At 37.1% G+C, this 20,888-nt stretch overlaps 2 protein-coding genes across 4 annotated transcripts in view; both read right to left on the bottom strand.

The window, feature by feature from the left end:
• Positions 1-2,518: 2,518 nt before the first annotated feature.
• On the bottom strand, positions 2,519-11,852 carry rasef2 (RAS and EF-hand domain containing 2). Of its 3 annotated transcripts, none has more exons than XM_079621837.1 (17): positions 11,242-11,852; positions 10,688-10,840; positions 9,588-9,678; positions 8,282-8,377; positions 8,111-8,191; positions 7,450-7,565; positions 7,283-7,351; positions 7,086-7,167; positions 6,853-6,923; positions 6,491-6,674; positions 6,298-6,399; positions 5,388-5,529; positions 5,204-5,285; positions 3,675-3,789; positions 3,482-3,595; positions 3,329-3,405; positions 2,519-3,239 (listed from the first exon to the last, which is right to left on the bottom strand). In XM_079621837.1, the coding sequence occupies exons 1-17, from the start codon at positions 11,550-11,552 to the stop codon at positions 3,137-3,139; spliced, it is 1,989 nt and encodes a 662-aa protein (XP_079477963.1). In that variant the 5' UTR covers positions 11,553-11,852; the 3' UTR covers positions 2,519-3,136. The 3 variants fall into 3 exon arrangements, with proteins under 3 accessions (XP_079477963.1, XP_079477964.1, XP_079477965.1); XM_079621838.1 differs by having other exon boundaries at positions 8,111-8,188; positions 11,242-11,763; XM_079621839.1 differs by having other exon boundaries at positions 10,636-10,840; positions 11,242-11,716.
• A 2,295-nt stretch (positions 11,853-14,147) lies between these two features.
• Positions 14,148-20,888, bottom strand: part of sema4ba (sema domain, immunoglobulin domain (Ig), transmembrane domain (TM) and short cytoplasmic domain, (semaphorin) 4Ba) — a 64,879-nt gene continuing 58,138 nt past the window's right edge. Inside the window, exons 14-15 of the mRNA XM_079621517.1 lie at positions 19,654-19,742; positions 14,148-18,428 (exon numbers count right to left, since the gene is read on the bottom strand). Of these exons, the coding sequence (XP_079477643.1) occupies positions 17,665-18,428; positions 19,654-19,742 (853 nt within the window). The 3' untranslated portion in view covers positions 14,148-17,664. The remainder of the gene's footprint in view (positions 18,429-19,653; positions 19,743-20,888) is intronic.

The following is a 20,888-nucleotide window of genomic DNA, read 5'->3' on the forward strand; positions in this document are numbered from 1 at the left end:
TTCGACTTGTTGATTTTACATCTGCTCTTACAGAAGTGGAACAACATCCGGCCTTGAATACTAACCCACACAATTACTCTGGATCCACTCCAGGGTTCAGTTTCCTGGGCATGAGCATTACTCTGTCCGCCTCCACACTCCAGCGCTCCTGTAAACAGTCTGAGCGGTGACTCATCATACAGAGGATCTAATATTAATCTATTGTTGCCCAGACCTGTTGCTGTGACATGTCGGAGAAAGATCACAGATTCTGTCCCTGGCTGTTATTAATGCAGACACAGGTGGTGTTTCTCTCGGATGAATGGCTGAAGTGTCTGCTTTGCTGTGCTCATTTGAGTGCAACTGACTTTTTTTAACAGAAATATATGCTTTGAATTGTTGGTGTTTTTTTAAAGATGACTTGTTTGGACAATAATCTAAAGCAGTGGTTCTTGACCAGCAAACTTCCAAGGATACCTCAAGATTTTTTTACAATATAAGCTAAAACTCAAAATTTGAATATTTCTTTAATTCACCCCCAGAATTCTAAAAAGTGAATATTGTTGTGGGCAGTGGGGAGCTTTGGGGTCAAAATGCACCTAAATTTAAGGACTAAGCAAGTCAAGGGTTTGCTTGATCATCATTGATCCCTACTCCATTATACAGCAATTTGAATGCGTTTCTGCAAGCTACATATTACTCAAAATATTTTATTATAGCCCTATATTGGCTTTATGACTTCGCTATAGCTTTTACGTTATTGGCATCCCAAATCTTGATGTTCCCTGCCTTAACATGCATCAGTAATGAAGAATGCAGACTTAAGATAGGAAGTATCTACAGTAGCCTAATTAATTATGTATTTATGTAGGCCAACCAAGAAGTCGGTCTCATCCTCACCTCTGCTCTGAGCCAGCCCTTCAGCTCAGACTCCAAAGCAGCAGCTTTCATTGGCCGACCAAAAGGCAGCCTGAGTGACATGTAAAGCAGCCAATCACAGCTTGTTTTGTTCAGCGTTATGTTTAGGGGCATGGAAATGTAAAGTCGATGTCCCCAACAGACCAGTGTAAATTTCTTTGGACGTCTTTTTAAAAGTTCATGCCTTGAACTTCACATACTTTCGAAAAACCAGCATTTAGTTGATTATGATAGGCACTGATTGTCACAGTCGTACATTTACAAAACATAAGTTATTGTGTTAACAATATTATCTGCCAGATTTTTTCCACAATTTGTAGTTTCTATCATACACCCCAGTTTAACGGCTCTGGTTTAAACCTTCCAAAATAATCTTAATACAGTTTAACCCTTAACCGTTCTTGACGTCACATGTCGCATCCAATCAAAGTATTGCCTCCTGACCTGTACCAAAAGATCTCGCGATGCTGCCGATGCATCAGAAGTTTGACGCCGGACAGTAAAGACTGACTAAAGACATCGGCCTTTGGGATAAGCTAATCTGAAAGAAAAAAAAATGACCAGGGAGTATATAAACGGATCTTTCTTTGGTTCAGTTTTGCGATATTTGGTCGCTGTCAGACGTAAACGAGACATCCGGCCACAGCGTATGAAGCCAGACACATGATTGATCATAATGGATGCTTATGAGTCTTTGAGTCAAGCTATGCGTTCCACATAAGGGCATGTCACTGGTGATTCTTAAGAATGCTTCCTCAAGAATCACAAAAGATAATCTTCAAATATGAAATATAAGTTTTGTATCATGATACATATCCGGCTGCTAGTGTGATTAATAGTGAAAATATCACACCCGACCTTTAAGACGCCCAAACTAAACAAAACTTACATTTAAAGTCGCTCTATATCTACCAATAATGTGTCTTTTTAACATTGTATTATGTTTTGCATTTTATTACAATGACAATTGAGAAACGTTTCTTAAATGGTCATCCTAAATTGCTTCAGTTCAGTAAATGGCCATCTTGAAATATTTTCCATTTTAGAAAAAAAATATTAACTTAAATGTTTACCATGACCTGATTGTGGACATTATACTAAAAGTAGTATGAACTATCAAGACATAGAAGAGTCAAGTTATTTTTTTTTTAATTATCATGTTGATATTTGGATGCAAATTATACAGTAGGCTTGAAGTAAGATTAAAACATCTCCAGTGTCAGTCAGATAAGATATTTAATTTCAGCACTGAGTCCTCTTTAGAGGGAAACCAGCGTGAACTTGCTCGCCAGAAAAATGCCAAGAAGCAAAGTAATATGCTATGCACAAGGGAAAGAAAAACAATGGTTTATCTGGAAAGCAGAGGTAACCGACAACAGCAGACCGTAACAACTTGAGCTAGAAGCAGCTTCTCTGGAAGAAGCTCTCATACATAATCTGTTGCTCAGTTTGAGTATGAGAAATGGAAATGCGCTGCAGTTTAAAATTGTAGTGCGACACTATTAACAGCCATTATTTTTCCGTGTTTTCTTTTCTCTTTTAGAGATGCTGAAATAATGCAACAGAAGCAAAAGAAAGCCAATGGAAAAAAAATATTCTAAAGTCAAATAGTTACAAGACAAATCATCCAGACGATCTTAAGCCAACATTATTGTTTTATACATCAATTTAGTTTGACTGGGTATTTACTGTGCACAGGTCTCCTTTTTCTTGAGTAGTACCATGTAAAAAAACAATAACAGACCCATCTCAAAAACACTTATATTTCTATATTTCCTTTGCTAAAAATTGTTGAATATAGTGCAACTCAAAATTCGAGTTTTCCTTTTCTTTTTTTAGAGAACATCAGAAGAATGGCTTCCAGACTGTTGATTTAAACTAAATAAATCTTAAAACTTTTATTTTACACAGAAAAACGTACATGAACATCCTTCAACAATTCAAATAAAAACATTTAAATAAGCATTGAACCCTGAAGTGAATTGATCATTTGTAGGCAAATGTACAAGTATACATTTGATCAGTGCTTAAAAACACCAAGGACACGTACAAAAACATCCAAAAGATGTCAATTGCTTAAGTGACTAACTTGATTCTTTAAAAAAAGGTTTTATTAACATTTTCCCAATAAAGGTCATATTATAAAGGTGTGCATATTATTAAATTATATTTAAAAAGTTACATTTAATACAATGGACTGACATTAAAATAAATGCAAGACATTTAAACCGCCGCAGTTTTAAACTCCACAGCAGTTGCTCAGTGTCTTCCTCCGTTTGTGAAGACTCAGATTCACCTGTGACTCTGACCTCCGCCCCAGTTTTGCATGTTTCTTTACTTCTCTGTGATAATGTTTCAGAAGACATTTGAAACCTCAAAACACGTCATATCTTTACTCAGTTTTAGAATGAGCAAGAAGAACTGATCTTACCTTGCTAAATGTAAAACGGCCTCGACGACGTTAGTCCCTTCTTTAGCACTCGCCTCGCAGAACAGGGCATTATAAGCCTATCATGGACAGCAGCCATTAGAAATTGACAACATGATGGTTAATACGTTCTTTCCACACAAATCTGTTACTCACCATAGCAAGCTTTTCCCCATGGAAAGAGCTCACACAGCTTCCCTCTGGGCTTTCTGCCCTCAAATCCACCTTGTTCCCGATTATACACATTGGGATGTCCTTATCGGTTGACTCCTGTGAGGGAAAATTGACCGGATTTAGACTAAAATAATACAAAAGGAAATGTAAAGGTCAATAAAATTTGTCACCGTACCTTAATCTGTTCCACCCATTCACGGACATTCAGAAAGCTGCTCTCAGACGTTACGTCGTACAGCAGTAGCACTCCGTGTGCCTTGCGGAAATATGACCTAGCGATGCTGCGGAACCTGAAGAAAAGGAACCACTGGTAAGCACATTAAATTTTCAAAAAGTTAAGTATTGTCTATACACTACAGCTCAAAAGTTTGGGGAGGTCAGTAAGAACTTTCAATATTTTTATTTCAATACCTTTATTCAGCAGCATTCATTTAAGATGCATTTAAAAGTTTCCACAAAAATATTAAGCAGAAAAACTGACACTGAAGCCTGGAGTAATGGCTGATGAAAATTCAGCTTTGCCAACAATGGAATAAATTACATTTTAAAATTTATTAAAAGTCAGTAATTTCACAATATTATGGTTTTACTGCATTATCGATCAAATAAATTCAGCCTTTTTTTCCCCCAAACACAAACTCTTACTGACTCCAAACATTTGAAAAGTACTTTATCTTTAGCATATGGTTCATTAGACAATGAAAATCGCAGCAAATCAAAAGCTTAAAATCTGAACGTCCCACAGGAATGACCCTTTACAACTAGAAATTCCTTCATGTAAAATCAAGTCCTCACGAACATACATTTATGCTACAGATCAAGTAACACACAAAGGCTCGGTTTCACAGACAAGGCTTAGATTAAACCAGGAGTAGGCCTTAGTTCAATTAGGGCATTTAAAGGACAAGTTCGGTATTTTACACTTAAAGCCCTGTTTTCAGATCGTTTCTGATGAAATAGATCGGTTAAGGTTGAAATTTGGACACATGCTGCTGGCCCAAGAATTTTTGGTTTCTGTGGTAGATTGTGTTTTTGAAGGTCTCTTATGTTAACTAAGGCTGCATGGATTTGATCAAATACAGTAAAACCATTGAAACATTACAATTTTAAATGTTTTTCATTTTAATATGAATTCATGTATTTATTCCTGTGATACAAAGCTTAATTTTCAGTATCATTACTCCAGACTTGTGTCACATGATCCTTCAGAAATATTTGAAGAAACCATGATACATTATAAAGTGCAAAAGCAGTTATTTGAAAAATCTTGAGGAAAAATCTCTTGTTGAATTTAGGGCTGTCGAAGTGAAAACCATGGCAGCACAAAAGGCTTTTATACAGTCCTGCCAGAGACTGTATAAGGACAGTCATGTTACATGATAAGAATGGTACGCAAGAAGGGTGGCAGTGCACTGCTTTACAGGAAAGGATTGGAATGCGGCATCATGTTTTCATAATCATTGGAAGCCAAAATCAAAACAAACAAATTCTATTAATTGCATCCCAAGTCATCAAGTCATCTTTGAGCAAGGGGCCGCCTGGTGGTTCAGGGGCCTTACACAACTTGCGCACTAGGCGTATAGGGAGATCCGGCACTGTGTAGCAGCTGACAAATTTATTATCTGTGCACCTTAATTCCTACGTAACTTAATCATAATTTAACTATCCATGTAGTTGGTTCGTAAATCGGTCGTAGTACTTTACCTTTCCTGTCCAGCAGTGTCCCAGATCTGAAGGTTTGTTTTCTCTCCATCTACAAGCATCTTCTTGATTTGAAAATCAACACCTGCAAGAACGAATTTTGAGCCATTTGGATTCTATCATCATAATGTATTCATATGGTAACAATTTAAGCTCATTCAAAAATAGCATGGTTGCATGTTCTCACCAAGAGTGGTTTGCATATCTCCTCTGAATTCGTTAAGACTCAACCGTAGTAAAAAGCTGGATTTTCCTGACCCAGCATCCCCAGCCAACACCAGACGATACACTGGAGCAAGATCTGTGTCATGCAGGTCTTCTTCAGTTTGCTATAGAGAACAAAATGTACAAAGTCCATCACAGTGCTACTTTTTACCAGTTTTATAGTGCCATTTAATAGATAAGATTAACGATTAAATTAACTATTTTATAGCCAATAAAATATTTTAGAGCTTGCCATAACTACAAAAATTAATACTCATAGGATGTATACAAATGCTCATGGATTTATAAGCATTATGGTAAATTCATGCCAGGTATTGAAATCAAACTTTTGATCAAATATCATTTCCAAATTTAATTTATCATATCAAAGTTTCTCAAGTTCTTCAAAAGAGAGAGAAAAAAATGAATTAAAAAAAAAACTAAATTGTCTTTAAATTGTTTTATGTGATCGTGAGACCCCCAGATCCCTGAACATATTACACAGCATTTGATCATTATTTCCAAGGACTATTTTTAGTAGCATTTGGATCCTGTGTATAAGTTACTTGCTAACTGGCCCATAACTTTACAAAAAGACTTTGGGCCTTTGTTTTCAGCAAAACCATGTAGTAGTAGAGCTGAATGTTATGTCAGCAGCTGAGGCTATTTTCATGGCAAGGGCAGAGTTACAAGTTACACAAAAAATAATAATAATAATAATAATAATAATTAAACCGCAATTTTAAGATTACACATGTATTAGGCTACATTTACATACGATTCTAACATTTTCTAGTGAAATCTTATCAAATCCTTAAGCTTACTAAAAAACATTGTCTACTTCTACAGCCTACTTCAATGAGATTTAAAAACTAGGAGTAAGCAAGAACTACCTTGACAGGAAAAGCAGATAAGCGTCGCCGAAGTGAGGAGGATATTGAGCCAACTCTGCTACGAGGTATCGATCCCAAAGCTTCAGACTTCAGTTCCGACACCTACAAAAACATTAGTTATTTATCTAGAAAGGAATTATACAGATACACATGACACATATAGTGTGACAACTAGTGAAAGCTGAAGACTTGCCTCCAGTTCAGATGGAATAGTAGAGTAACTATGATGCACTGTCTCCACTGAATTATGGCTGTCGTCACTGTCATAATCGCTTGCTGACATCGGCTCAGGGTCCGTCTGAAGGGAAACGCCACTGTCCAGATATTTATCAGCCCAGCACTTGACCAAGGACATAGTATCCTCTTCATTGGTAAAACTGTAAAAATAAATATATTGAATCAAGTTAAAAATAGACATCTAGTCCTCCATAGGAAAAATAATAATATAATAAACACACAGGCCTAAACAAAGCATCTGGAATGTTTGCGCTGTATTTGTGTCAGTTGTACCTTGACAGAAAAATATACTGAGCAAACAATAGAGGGCATAATTACCCGCTCTGATTCATTGTACTCTGTCGAAGTGGTTTCATCTTCCTAGGAGGAATTTCATTTTTTGGTGAGAGCTACAGAAGAGCAAACATTTTAATGAGAATAGTTTTTGTGTACATTGAAATGCATTCCAGAAACAATGCTGATATCCTTTATGATGGAAATCCAAATATTTGATCATGGTTAAAATGAATGCAGTACCAACTCAAAATAAATAATAATAATTATATAGCTACCCGTCTTTTTGTAGAGGAGTTATCCTGGCTCAGAGCAGAGCGTAACCCATCATTGCTGTCATACAACGTTTTGTTCACTTCCCTGATGTGGAGGGGAAAAGTCAAACCTCTCATATCAAAGCAAGCAAGAAATCAATTTCTTCATTAGAATATTTTGATTAATTTGACTAGTACAGAGGACAACTGAATTGACTCACTGGAGGATTTCTATATGGCTAGAATAAGACTGGTACTCCATCATCATCTTCTTAAGGTCATCACTTTCTCTAAAAATGAAAAATAAATGCAGGCTGTATGTGAGAACCAATGGCAGCAATCATATCTTTACATACACAAACCCAGTTTGAAGCATCAGTATTCTCACCTTTCGTGTTGGAGTTTTTGGTCAGTGAAGGCGTTCTTCAATCCGTCCAACTCAACCTGGAGAACTGAGATATTCATCTTGGCTTTCATAAGAGAACTCCTCAGCTCCTCATTCTCCTGCAGAGAAACAAATGAAAGCTGTAGAGGTCATACATTTATCAATTTGGTATTTAGGGTGCCAATCCTTATTTTGCAAATACAGAATAAAGGGCAATCTGCCCCACCAAATTCAGACAGATTGGGCCAAGACGTGTCATTGGATAAGCTGTGGTGCCTCTAACAAAATGGTTCATAACTTGACATTTGATCACACACTGCATTTAAAAAGGACTCTTGTTTTGTTATTTTTACTTAAATTGTAAATCATTCCCATATTCTATTTATATGGCCTTATGTGATAGTTTCACCTCAAGACGTCTCAAGTCTCCAAACAAGATATGTTGAAGAATGTTGGGAACTTTATGAAGAAAAAAGTAATCTCAAAATATATTTTATCCACAGAAGACAGTCATACAATTTTAGAATAGAATGGTGAGAATTCTCATTTTTGGGTGAATATCATTTTAGATCAAAATTGGCAACTTCACCTTACTCTCCCCTAAAGTTCAAAAAATTTTGAAGGGCACTGCATGTGATAGTAGGGAGAGGAATATGATTCATACCTGCATCAGAGCTCTAATCTGTGCTCTCAATTTGATGGCATCTTCTCTAGGGCTGTTTAATTTCGACTCCTCTTGATACTGCTAAAATTAGAGAATGTAAGAAACAATTCAAGTTACACACAAAATAGACAAACCCACATGCATTCACATGAGAATCCCACATGGTCTCACCTTTGTGAGCCTCTCGATTGTTGTTTGCAGGTCTGCCAGCTCATTCTCATGCTTGATTTGGAGCATAGCAATGGATTCATCCAATTTCTTCTGCTCCTGTATGCATGAAACCCAAGAAGAGTGTTTTCCTTATATGCACAGGCCTAATAAAGAGGCATTTACAAGCTCTCATAGAGAAGCCTTTGTGCAGAAAGTCAGGCTGGCCTTCCTGTTAAAAAGCTCACTGGGCTACACGAATAAAGGTGAACCACTGAGCAAGAAGCAGAATCCGAAATCCCTATTTCCACTCAGCAAGATGGAATAAATACACATTTACATGTGTGAACCACGATTATAGTAACTAATGCCATAAAAATTTTTTTTTAAAAAATTCAATACAATGTAGTACTTAAACTACACTAACTTATTTGTTCAAAATTAACAGTTTAAATAGTTAGTACATACAATCCTTCTAAAACATGTTTAACCCGTTTTACTATGGTAAGCCACTTATAATTTGTATTATAATGCATTTTAGTATTGTATTGTATTTTAGACCTGACATGGTTTTCACAGGAAATTGCATTTAAAAAAAACCTGCACAGAGGAGAGTCTTGCTGGCAAAATGAGATCGTGACAGAGCTTGTAATAAAACCAGAATCCAGATTGGCTTGGCTTTTCAGAGATTATGGGAACTAAAGGATTTTAAATTGACGGCATTTTTATTACTCAACAGGAGAGTAAGAAACTTTATTGAACTGTTAGAGAGCTACATGTGGCAATTTATCTGAGTTCATTGTAAAGCATTTTCTATTGTGCAGGCTCAAATTAATCTGCAGTCACAGCGCCGAAGCACAACCAAAACTATGTTTTTACACAAAATGCCTGCAGTTTTGTTTTTTATCTGCTAGAGGGCCAAAAATTACATAGTACCGGTATCAGTATAGTTTTATTTAATGCCTTTTCAGCATCTGGCTATCTTCATGGCAAAAAACACATTACAAAAATACAAGTTACACATATATATATAAATCTACAAAATGTTGCTTTATGAAACTTACATTCAGGTGTTAATAAAAAAAAAAAATGTATCAAGCTAGAATAAAACTTTTTTTGTTTATAAGCAGAGGGTGTGTTCTTTTGATAGTTTGCATATTTAGATATTCATACAACAAAATATTCTGGGGGCCATGAAATTGTGAAAAAGATCAAAATGCTGGCAGTGACTGACAACTTTTTTTGAAAAATGCTGTCAGGGAAAGAGTTAAACTAATAAATTTGCCAATTCATAATAATAAAAATAGTCACTGCATATCAAACTTCTCACCTCTTCTCTGACCCTTTCTTCTGTGCGGGCCAGTTGCTGTTGCACGTCCTCCTCCATCTCTTCAAACTGACAGCTGGTCAGTTCCTCTGTCCTGTTGACATCAAAAAAGCAAAAGGCATAGCCTGAACTTTTTAGAACCAAATGGCAACTTTAAAGTCTCCAGAAAGCAGTTTGATACAACCGGTTTTGGATGCAATAAAGGGTTTCCTAAGATCAAGTGCACCGGCATCCAGCTCTCAAAAGAAACGTTCCCCCGAGGAGCTACTACTGGAGAGATGAATTACTCCTTTGAGCTACACTGTCTTATCATAATCATCAAGTGGGTGCAGTTGAGCAAACGTCTGACGAAAGGGAAGGGAGAAATGAAGGTAGGACTATTGAGAAAACAAGCAGCAACTGTGTAAGGTGGACCGGAGGTGAAACAAACAGCCTTTTGCTAAACACACAGTAAAAGGCCTGGACAGTGTTTCACTGAGAGCACTCAAACTGTGTCCACACCTACAGAAACCCAAATAGAAATTCTTGAGAAATACGAGAAGGACAAGCTTAGTAACTCTGCACTCATTTTCAGTTTCCTCCTTAAGAATGGAGGAGCTTTTCTTCATTTTAATAATGTAAGCTTTAGGACCTGAATCCATTAAATGCTTAAATGCAAAAAAAAAAAAAAAAACTCCTGGACAAAAAAAAAAAAAAAAGCCCAGGGTTTCTGTCCACCAATCGATGAATTAGAGACGAAGTTCACAATAATATTAGTGAATCAGTGATTAATTAATCTAAATAAGGAACAGCACAATCTTCTTGTACTTACTACAATTGTGAACTGTTTAAATTCTGTGATGGTCTTACTCCCACTACAAAGCTTCAGGAAACTTCCAAGGGGACACAGAATGACAAGTTACAAATAACGAACAATTAAAGCGCTAAAGAAATTCTTTCAAACATGTAAAGGGACATGAAATTATATCGAGGTACAACCTATTGTCCTTCATAATATCTCATCAGTCTTGACAATGACAATTTGAAAGGGCCAAACCAGCTGTTGTAAAACCTGTTTTTGAATCCGCACAGCATCCCGGCTGTATCCTGGAAATGCTCCTCACCTTCGAAGACTGGTCTCGAGTTGCTCACTCTCCATCCTGTGTTCTTTGCTCTCGGCCACAAAGGCTTTGATGACATCCTCATATTGTTGCAGTAACAGCTCATCTGATGTGGAGTGGATTTGTTCATACAACTCGCTCACTGCATCGCACTGCCTGCAGACAAGAAACAAAAAAAGTGGGAACAGCAATAAAACAAGGACTGAGTGAGCGCATCTTATGAGGATGGATGAAGCCAGTTGTCAAGACAGGTATTGGCAAAAAAAAACTTAGTTAAAACTGTAGTTAAATACAGATGAAAAACAAAAACAAATATTCTGTGTACATACACAAGTTTACTTAGCTAAACTGGCAGATAGAAAATATACTATTGTTTTAATATACAGCTAGATATAAATGGAGGTACTGAAAAAAAAGTCCCAGTTGCTACCTTAACAACTAGAAAGTAAACTAAAAAGTTTAAAACGTATAGGCATATTGTCTCGTGCATCCTTTTATGTTAATAATGACTAAATTAAAAGCTTAACTAAATAAGTTAAGTCAAAACATAAGCCTACCTTCCTAAATAAAAGGCCACATCTCCGTCTAATGCGTTTTCAAACTCATCCCAAGCGCTTCTCGGACTTTGCAAACTGTTTCCCAACAAAGCTAGATTGAGGGCTTCGGAAACTTCGTGAAAGCTTGACGAAAAGTCGTTGAAATTAATGTATCCGTCTCCATCCAGGTCGAACTTGTTGAATAAAGTCCTGATCTCGTCCGCGGGGACATTAAGCTCTCGGCAAACATTAGTGAAGTCCTCGTATTCGACTCTTCCTGACTTATTCCCATCACATGCTGCGAAAAGTCTCCGAAGGTCATTTTGGTTCATCTTGACGAGGACAAGCAAACGCTTATTTAAAATACACCCGTGTACAACGAAACCGCTCCAAATAACCTATGTGAAAGTGATAAAACGACGAAAGTGTGAAGAGGAATGAGCGTTAACATGCAGCTTACTACTGTACATCACCAACAGGTGCGCGCGGACACCTCGCGCTGAAAGAGGCAGGTTAGATAGATGAAGGCATGCCTGATTGGCTGATCGCTCATTATCTCGCGTGCAACAAGTTAAACTCGAGTTAGTGTGTCATTGGATACCCGTGGAGGTAGGCGTGCTGTAAAAGTGCACAACAATCTGAGAACCAGCCCATATTTACATTGGTCTCTCAGTCTGGCCAGGTAGTAAGTGCTTAAAACTAAAAAACCAGCAAAAAGACCAGCCTGGGAGAACCCTAAACCACATTTGTGATGTTATTTCATGCTTTTTATTAACCAAAGAATAGCCTACACGGCATATTATTTATGTAAAATTTGCTGCCTTACATTTTTAAGTAGGCTACAATCAACTTGGATGTTTAAATCAGATTAAATTACATTAAACCGACTTAAAAAAAATAGTAGATTCTTGTAACGTAGCCTATATAAAAAAATTTTTAGTTAAAGCAATGCAAAAACACATTTGTCATAATTTATCAAAAAAATTTTTAACATAGGCTAATTATAAATAGGAAAATAATGAACTTACAAATACTGAACTTATATAAGTCTTTATGGATTGTATAGTCTTTGCCTATAGGCCCACTGCCGGATTTTACTGCGCCACGTAGGCTAATTATTTTTCTAATATAAATGTTGCTTATATTGCTATTAAATTTAGTAACGACTACAATAAAATGATCTAAAATAAATTAGCAAATATCATCACCAAAATGAAAATGAACAGAGAATGCGGTCATGTTGACCTACGCCATGCAGTGCGCGCGGTGGGTTCACTGTCGAGGCCGGGCGCTACTTTATTTCCCTTTCAGGTGTGGACTGCTCTTTATCTGCGGATGGACATTTGCCTTCCTTTGTTTGGTAATGTCCACGACATAGCCACAGTCGTATACATACAATTCAATGACATTTCTCTGAATTACAAACTGATTAAAGATCAGGCCTAGCTAGTTAAATAAATAAAAAAGTAGTCTAAATAAAAAGGTAGTCTATGAAATTTAATTATTTTTCATTGTCTCTCTGGCTGTGTCATTCTGCAAACAGGGCACCGCACCTTAAACTAACTCAAGTGTTTACATGGTTCTGTCATAGTTAACTTTTAGCCTGCGTCAAATAACACGCGCATACAGGGGGATTACCTAGGAACTTCATTATTTACATAACTGGATATGAGTATCGTGTTGTTGTAACTATGTCAGCTATTGTTTGTTGTTACTTTATTTAATCTGGAAGAAACGTAGTGATGATGATGACCACAACGACGGCTATATTCAAGGATGAGTCGTTTCTATACCGACAATTGCCACACGATGGCAGCATTATTACGTCAAATGTTAGAGCGCTCGTGAGCACTTGGCTCATACTTGAAAAGTGAGATTTACTGTATGTAGGCGACAATATTATAAGTCAAAAGATTGGAAACATTAGCCTACTGTTTTTTTATGTTATACAGAAAAAACCAAAACATATTGTGAAATATTATTACAATTACAATGCTATTTCTGTGATGCAAAGCTGAATTTTCATCAGCCATTAGCCTACTCCAGTCTTCAGTGTCACATGATCCTTCAAAAATCATTCTAATATGCTGATTTATTATCAATGTTGGAACAGTTGTGCTGCTTAATATTTTTTTCGAACCTGTGATAGTTTTTTTTAGGATTCTTTTATGAATAAAAAGTTAAAAAGAACCGCATTTATTCAAAATCGAAATATTTTCTAACAATATAAATCTTTACTATCACTTTTGTTATCAATTTAACACATTCTTGCTGTATGAAAGTATTACATTTTTTTTTTTTAAAAATATACTGACCATAAACTTTTGAACTATATATTGTAAGCTTTCTATTGTAAATAAATGCTGTTCTTTAAAAAAAAATTATCAAAGGATCCTCCTGAAAAAAGTAGCACAGGTTGTAAAAAAACCCCCATTAAGCAGCAAAACTGTTTCCAACATAGATAATAAATCAGCATAGAATGATTTCTGAAGGATCATGTGACAGTGAAGACTGGAGTAATGATGCTGAAAATTCAGCTTTGCATAACAGAAATAAATTATGTTTTAAAAGCATGTTAAAACAGAACATTTAAAATGTTATTTCACAATTAAACAATTACTGTTTTTTTTCTGCATTTTTGGTCAAATAAATGCAGGCTTGATGAGCATAAAAGACTTCTTTAAAAACATTAAAAATATAATGTTTCCAAACTTTTGACCGGTACTGTATTTGTAAAGATATTTTCATAAAAGAGGGCCTATGAAACCTAAAGTGTCCATAAAATGTATAAGCTGACCGTTAGTGGTAGGTGTTTATGATATATTACAGTATGCCTATACCTTTTCATAAATCATACATATAATTTGATGCCACTTGACTCAAAACTTGCGAGTTTCAAAACTGAAATTGACCCGAAAAATGTAGAATCAGTAAAAATCAGTGGGTTTATTTCTTTTATTTAAAAAATTAAAATTAAAGTGCTTTTATGTACAATATAATAAAAACAACAAAACAGTAGTGATGTATAATACAAAAAATACATTTCACGACAGGTTTTTTTTTCTTTACATTGGCAGCAAAATGTACAAATACACCTTTACATTAAAGTTTACAAGACATTAACTTACAATAGATCAGAGCATCTTGGTGCGCCATTATAAAGAACGTATCTGAGCGTTTGAGAGTGTAACAGACTGCAGTCCACAACTCTCATGTCGGAGTCAGTTCAGCACTGAAATATGTGACTATACGACTATCTATATACGTAACTAAATCTACCGCTTGTAGGCAGCAGCTGATGTACAGTGAAGTTTTCACATTGTCTACTCTGTAAAACGGCACGCTAGTGAGAATAATCAGAGGATGTACTGAAAAACAGAAGCAAATTTGCTTAGTTTAAATGATTTTTTTGCATGATATTTTGAATGTGATTTTCAAACAGAGGTCTGAGTATATGTAAAACAGTAATATTATTGTTACAAATACATGTTTTTTTCTTTTTCTGTGCTTGAAATATGTTCAGTAAGTGTTTTGTGTGATTGATATATATATATTTATATATTAGGGGACCTCTGTAGATATTAATAAGCACAGTGGAGACATACCCTTGCAGTGGACTGTTGCACAGAAGACCATTCGATATACAGTGGTTTTCGACTTTAGGTAATTCTACTGTGAAGTCCACCAGAGCAGACATGCATGTGAGGTTTGCTCTTTGTTCACGTGTTTTAGTCACAAAAAGGCTACAAGATTACATTTGCTTTCCCGCAAACCCTTTAAGTCACGAAATCTAGCTCATAGGCTTTAACAAAACCATTCAGTTGGTACTTGCTACAGCAATGTCAGGAGAACATTCATCCCCAGACACTTTCATTCGAACCATTGCCACATTCTGTGCAAATACAATAGAAAAAAAGAATTGTAATGCATTCTGGAAAAAAAAAAGCAGAATGTAAAAACATTAAATGTCGTTCATAACCTTCCCTTACAAATACAATTGTACAACTTTGTGATCAAAGTCATTGTCCGTCAATATCATGTGAAAGTAAACGTCCCGCTTTCAAACATTCAGCATACATTTAAATAAGACACAATGTTTCTATTGAAAGAAGAATTTTGGAACACTTTCAATCAATACAATAACTACATTCACAATACAAATGTCTGTGTGATCTTTAAAGATCAATGGCGATGAAACATTACACACTTGAGTGGTGCAATATACAATGCTTGTCTTTGGGAATTTTACTGGAAATAGATGTTTCTTAAAAATTATTATTATTTTGTCTGAGTGTTCTTAACTATACATTTTTACATGGATCCTTATGTTGATGCTATATAACTTACATGTGTGCATAAGTTATTATCCCCCATCCCCAATGCTTTGCAGTAACCAAGTAATGCAGTGTTTGAAATTCGAACCAGTATGACACTCTTGGCAGCTGACGATTTATAACGTAGTTTCGTATACCTATATGTCATTGCTCCCACTCAAAAACATCTGTTAGCCTGCTTTGACTTAAGGTGTTATAGTGAACATGGCACTTTTCATGAAAAAAAAAAATTTCTGCTGGTCACTTTACACTCTCCGTGAGCATAGATCTCATAGCTTAGCGTAAAATTGGCATGTAAAGTCGTTTTCATTCTGTCCGAATGCAAATTCATCATTCAAATTTACAACATGGCAATATAAATGTCTTTAATCTGAGAGAAGTACACTTTCGAGTCAAGAGAACAGCTCTTGACAGATCCGTAGACCACTTGGGCTTCTGAGAGATGTGAAATAAGAATCGAAAATATTTTGGCACAAAAAAAAAAATTGGATCAGTAAACAATCTCAAGAGACGTTTGGTCACTTCTATTGACTATTTATGCACTACTTCAAGAAATATTTATGTAGAAAATTCTGCTTTCATTTACTCACGCTCATGTTCTTCCAAACCTCAATGACTTTCTTATGCTGAGCACAGATAGAGATCATTTGAAGAACTGTTTTTGGCTAAACAATGAAAGTCAGTGGGGTCCAAAACAGCATTGGACCCCATTGACTTTCATTGTTTGGACAAAAAAAAAAAAGAACAAAAAAGCTAGAACTTTGGAGAATGATAGGCGAGTAAATGATGACAGAATTTTCATTTTTGGGTGAACTATACCCTTTAAACCAGAGGTTCTCAACCAGGGGGCCAAATGGGCTTCAATATAACTTAAAATGATTACAAATAAGACTGAATAAGCAATTAAATAAGTCAAAACAAACTAAAAATCAACCCCAAAAAAACTTAGTTTTTTTGTCTTTAAAAAAACAGGATTCCAAAAATCTCTATATATGTTTGAGAAAGCCTCATTTTAAAAGTGTGATTTGCAGAAGTCATCTACATTAATCAAATTTGTCAGGTAGAAATTGTGAGTAAAATATTATTATTATTTACAAAATCCTTAATCCTTATCAGTAAATAATAGTAAACAACTGAGAACAGACATTCAGATTTTGTTGTGGACAATGGGTGCTGGAGTCAAAAAGGCTGGGAACCTCTGCTTTAAATGATTTTACCATTGATCAATTCGCAATTGATCGTGGTTGGGATATAAAGAACATAGAGATAATTATATTTCTGCATCTTCAGAATGTAATTTGTGCCTTGGGATGTACTCTTAGTATTGCTAACATGCCTTCTTTGGAGTCCTCTACACATTGAAACCCCGTTGTGGGCTCTTTATATTCCTCAATCTCTCTTGCATACTTTATTTAACATGTGTACCTCTGAGAAGCGGCGTAGAATACTGAGGTCGTGGCATCACTTATTGTACTAGGACAGCCGTGCGCGGTTTCGTTAGCTCTCTACACGATGCTTCTCCTTTATGTGATTTGCATAGTATGCCTGCTATGTGCTGAGGTCATGATGATATACTGTGCAAAGGTTTTGCATATATCATCAAAGCTTTGTTTTGATGCACCACCACATCTCACATTGTGTTGAAATGTCAGCTAATCATCTCACGTCAGGCACTATGTTTAGCAGAGACTCTATTCTAGACTGAAGTTTGAACGACCAACTCTACGCAGCAGACCGAGGGATGAGATGGGAGCATGACAGGTTAGTGAACCCTGAGGGCATCGTATTGCTTTCACACAGATGCACACAGATTCATTTTTTGGACGGAGGGCCGGGCGGGACGACTGGATTGGCGTCTCTCGCAATGCCCACCTTGTTTTTTCAAAGTGTACCCGAGGGCCTTGCGTCCCGCTCGCCGTGGCTCTGGGTGCTTCACAGACTTGGCAGTGACTGAGAAATGTGAACAGATCACCGAGACAAAATGAGAGGAGACAAAGTGCAAAATAAAACCCAGTGATGGTACGTTTCCAGTCATTTTCAGTCTGTCCCTCCCTTGGTGCTGTTCAGTTCAGAGGCCACTATTTTCTTTAACAGTCATCCCAAACAAAACTTAAACGATCGAGTCTTTGATTTCCGAGCCCAGCCGTACTCGAGGCCGCGGGCAAGTCGGCGAGATTTCCACGTGGCTCTCTTTTAAGTTCAAAGGTCTCTTTTCGGATTCCGAGAAGCTCTTGCTGTTCTCGGGCGAGGAGCATTCGTGGGTTGGAGTGCTGCAGATGTAGTTATCATTGAGCGTCTGGTAGCCCTTGTGGTCAGACACAGAGGGCGGGATATTGTTGCCATTTAATGGAAGGCTTTCCGTGTGCTTCCCTGGGATTCGCGGTTTCTTCTGTTGCATGTTGGGGCACTCGCCTTCCTTCAGCATGGACTTCATCCTATCCCGGTTCCTGTATGCCACAAACAGCGACAGGACCACCAGGGAGAACACGAGTAAGGCACACACAACAATCAGTTCATTCCAGTACGTTTTGGTTTTCTGCGGTGACCACGTTTCCCCGGGCAGGATAATCGCCTCCCCTTGGAGCACATGCTGCGTTCGGGAACGTCCAATCAGGGTGGTGCTTTCGTGCTCTGCTTTAACGCAATAATTGGCCAGGAGTTGTTGGTAGCCACCTTCTTCAGACCAACATTCATAGACCTCCTCCCTGTCCACTTGGGCTACAACCACCAGGCCGCCGTCAGGACTAGGGTAGACGAATCGCTCGGCGGTTTGACTGTACTCCCATCGCCTCTCAGCCAAGTTGGATCGCAGCTTGCAGGGTAGAACCGTAAATGTGTTGACTGGTATTTGTACCACATGACATGATGGAACACCTGTGGGTTAGATGGTCTTATTAGTTACTAATAAATCAAACATTTATCTGACATGTTAGCAAACCACCACGCAACCACTTCAATCTCTTACAATCAGAGCATCTAGCCGGAGGCACTATGTAAATGCGTTTGGTCATGCCACATGTCAGAGTGCCTTTGTAACTGTCAGAGCTTGCCTTAGCCTCATGCACTCTATAGCACTTTGTGGTTTGTTGGAAATAAATTCTACAAATAGTGATTCACACTGTTTAGATATTGTAAAGGGCCTTTTACAGTGAGCGTGATTAAGCGATGTATGTCGCGATGACGCTCTAGAATCGAAACAATAGATAGTGTAACTATTATGTTGAGTGATCAAGCGCAGTGTGACGGCAAGATGTTTTTCGCGACTAGTGCGACGCTTTTTTTTCCTCGTAGCCCCGCGTTGAAGAGAGTGAGAGTGATGGCGCTATTTTGAAAACCTGTACATCACAGACAAGTATGAATGGATGTTGAGTGTTATCAGTGGTGTTTAGGAACAGATTTTTTCTTACATGTTCTTTATACAGATTCTCATTTCTATTCATTTTCCACTGAATTATGCGATATGAAGAGTTTGAAAAGCGTACAGTGTGTCAGAGAGCTCATTCGCTCCAGAGCTTCCAATCATATTATGTGATCATAACTCCTGCCCTTCCGAATGGCGACGTTGTGTTAATTTCCTCGCTCTGAGTTCCGCACATTAACAACTGAGAGAAGCATTTCTACAGATGAAATATGAAGCCAAATAAATATATGATTACAACAATATGTTTTTCATGCGGCTTGGGGTCTTTTTTTATAACAGTAAAGAATCATTTCATTATAAATGATTCAGTTCATTATAAAACACTACATATACTGCACGTCTGCCCATTATTTTATCAAAATCCACTTTAGATCGTAGTCGGAGGTTATTACACACACCCAATGATGGTTCCTGTGTAGTCCCAAACTTTATTTATCTTAATTTACTGTTGTATGTTGTGCAGCGGACGAGGTTAAAGCCAAATGGGAAAACCTACGAGATGCATAAATGTGGAGAAATGTATTCTTGGTCAACGCCACCTATCGTGCCGGCGTGAATCAGCTGAAGGCAATCAATCGTTTTGCGTTCAGTGTGAAAGCGCCGTTCGTCAGCCTTTTCGCTTAGCTTTATCGTGACATGCTCAGTGTGAAAGGGCTTTTAAGCATGGCTTTTACTCACGTTGTGGAGTCGGTCTTGCAGAACGAGGGATTGGCATTGTCATTTTGCACATGGCAGTGTTGGCATCATCTATATCTTGTTGCCATTGACTAGGAAGAAAAGAGCAGAGATTAAAATTCAGTTCATACATACAGTAAACACTTCAAAAGTTTTTTTTTTATATTACACTTTTATCTGACAAGAACACAATAAATTTATCAAAAGTAACAGATAAGAGATTTCTAATGTAATAAACGATTTATATTTCAAATAAATGGTGTTCTTTTGAATTTTTTATTCATCAAAGAATCCTGAACCATATCACGGTTTGCAGAACTGTTTTCAACATTGATAATAATAATAATAAGCACCAAATCAGCATATTATGTTGGATTTCTGAAGGAATATGTGACACTGAAGACAATAGGCCTACTTAAAGGAACATGCAGACTTTTTGGGACTTTAGCTTATTCACCGTATCCCCCAGAGTTAGATAAGTCCATACATACCCTTTTTATCTCGGTGCGTGCCTTAACTCTGTCTGACGCACCCACCGCTAGCCTAGCTGGGGACTATATTCTCAGAAGGCGAAGCACTTCTACTTCTGCGGAGTGATTTGCTCGCAGCGCCTGAGAAGACCCGTGGTGAGGAGCAGAGAGTTTGCTCAGAGTGTTGCGCTAATCACTCCACCCAAGTAGCAATGCTTCGCCTTCTGAGAATATAGTTCCCAGTATGTATACGGTTAGAAGATGGCTGTGTCTCATGTGACCTTGTTATTTGTACATGCTGTGACTATACAAATAACAACATGTAAATGGGAAAATGTTGTCGTTATTTTGTCACTTATTGGGAGCAGTATGCTAGCTGGAGCTGTTTACCTCCAGTCTTTGTGCTAAGCTAGGCTAGCGGTGGGTGCGTCAGACAGAGTTACGGCACGCACCGAGATAAAAAGGGTATGTATGGACTTATCTAACTCTGGGGGATACGGTGAATAAGCTAAAGTCCCAAAAAGTCGGCGTGTTCCTTTGACCATAAAGTAAATATATTCTATGATGAGCAAATTTTTGAGTTTTGAGTATTTTGTTATGGTTGTTCAACTGTCCTGATGATCATAATTTAGGAAAAAAAGGCTTAATTAAAAGAACGAAATTATTGAAAAGAAAACCTTAAGTAGTTTGGCATAAATAAATATGCAGTTTTGTTTAAAATATTATTAATATATGAAAAACGTTTGTCTGCCATATCAAAGTCATGTG

This window comes from Phoxinus phoxinus (genome assembly GCF_949152265.1).
Source record: "Phoxinus phoxinus genome assembly, chromosome: 8".
Lineage (NCBI taxonomy): Eukaryota > Metazoa > Chordata > Actinopteri > Cypriniformes > Leuciscidae > Phoxinus > Phoxinus phoxinus.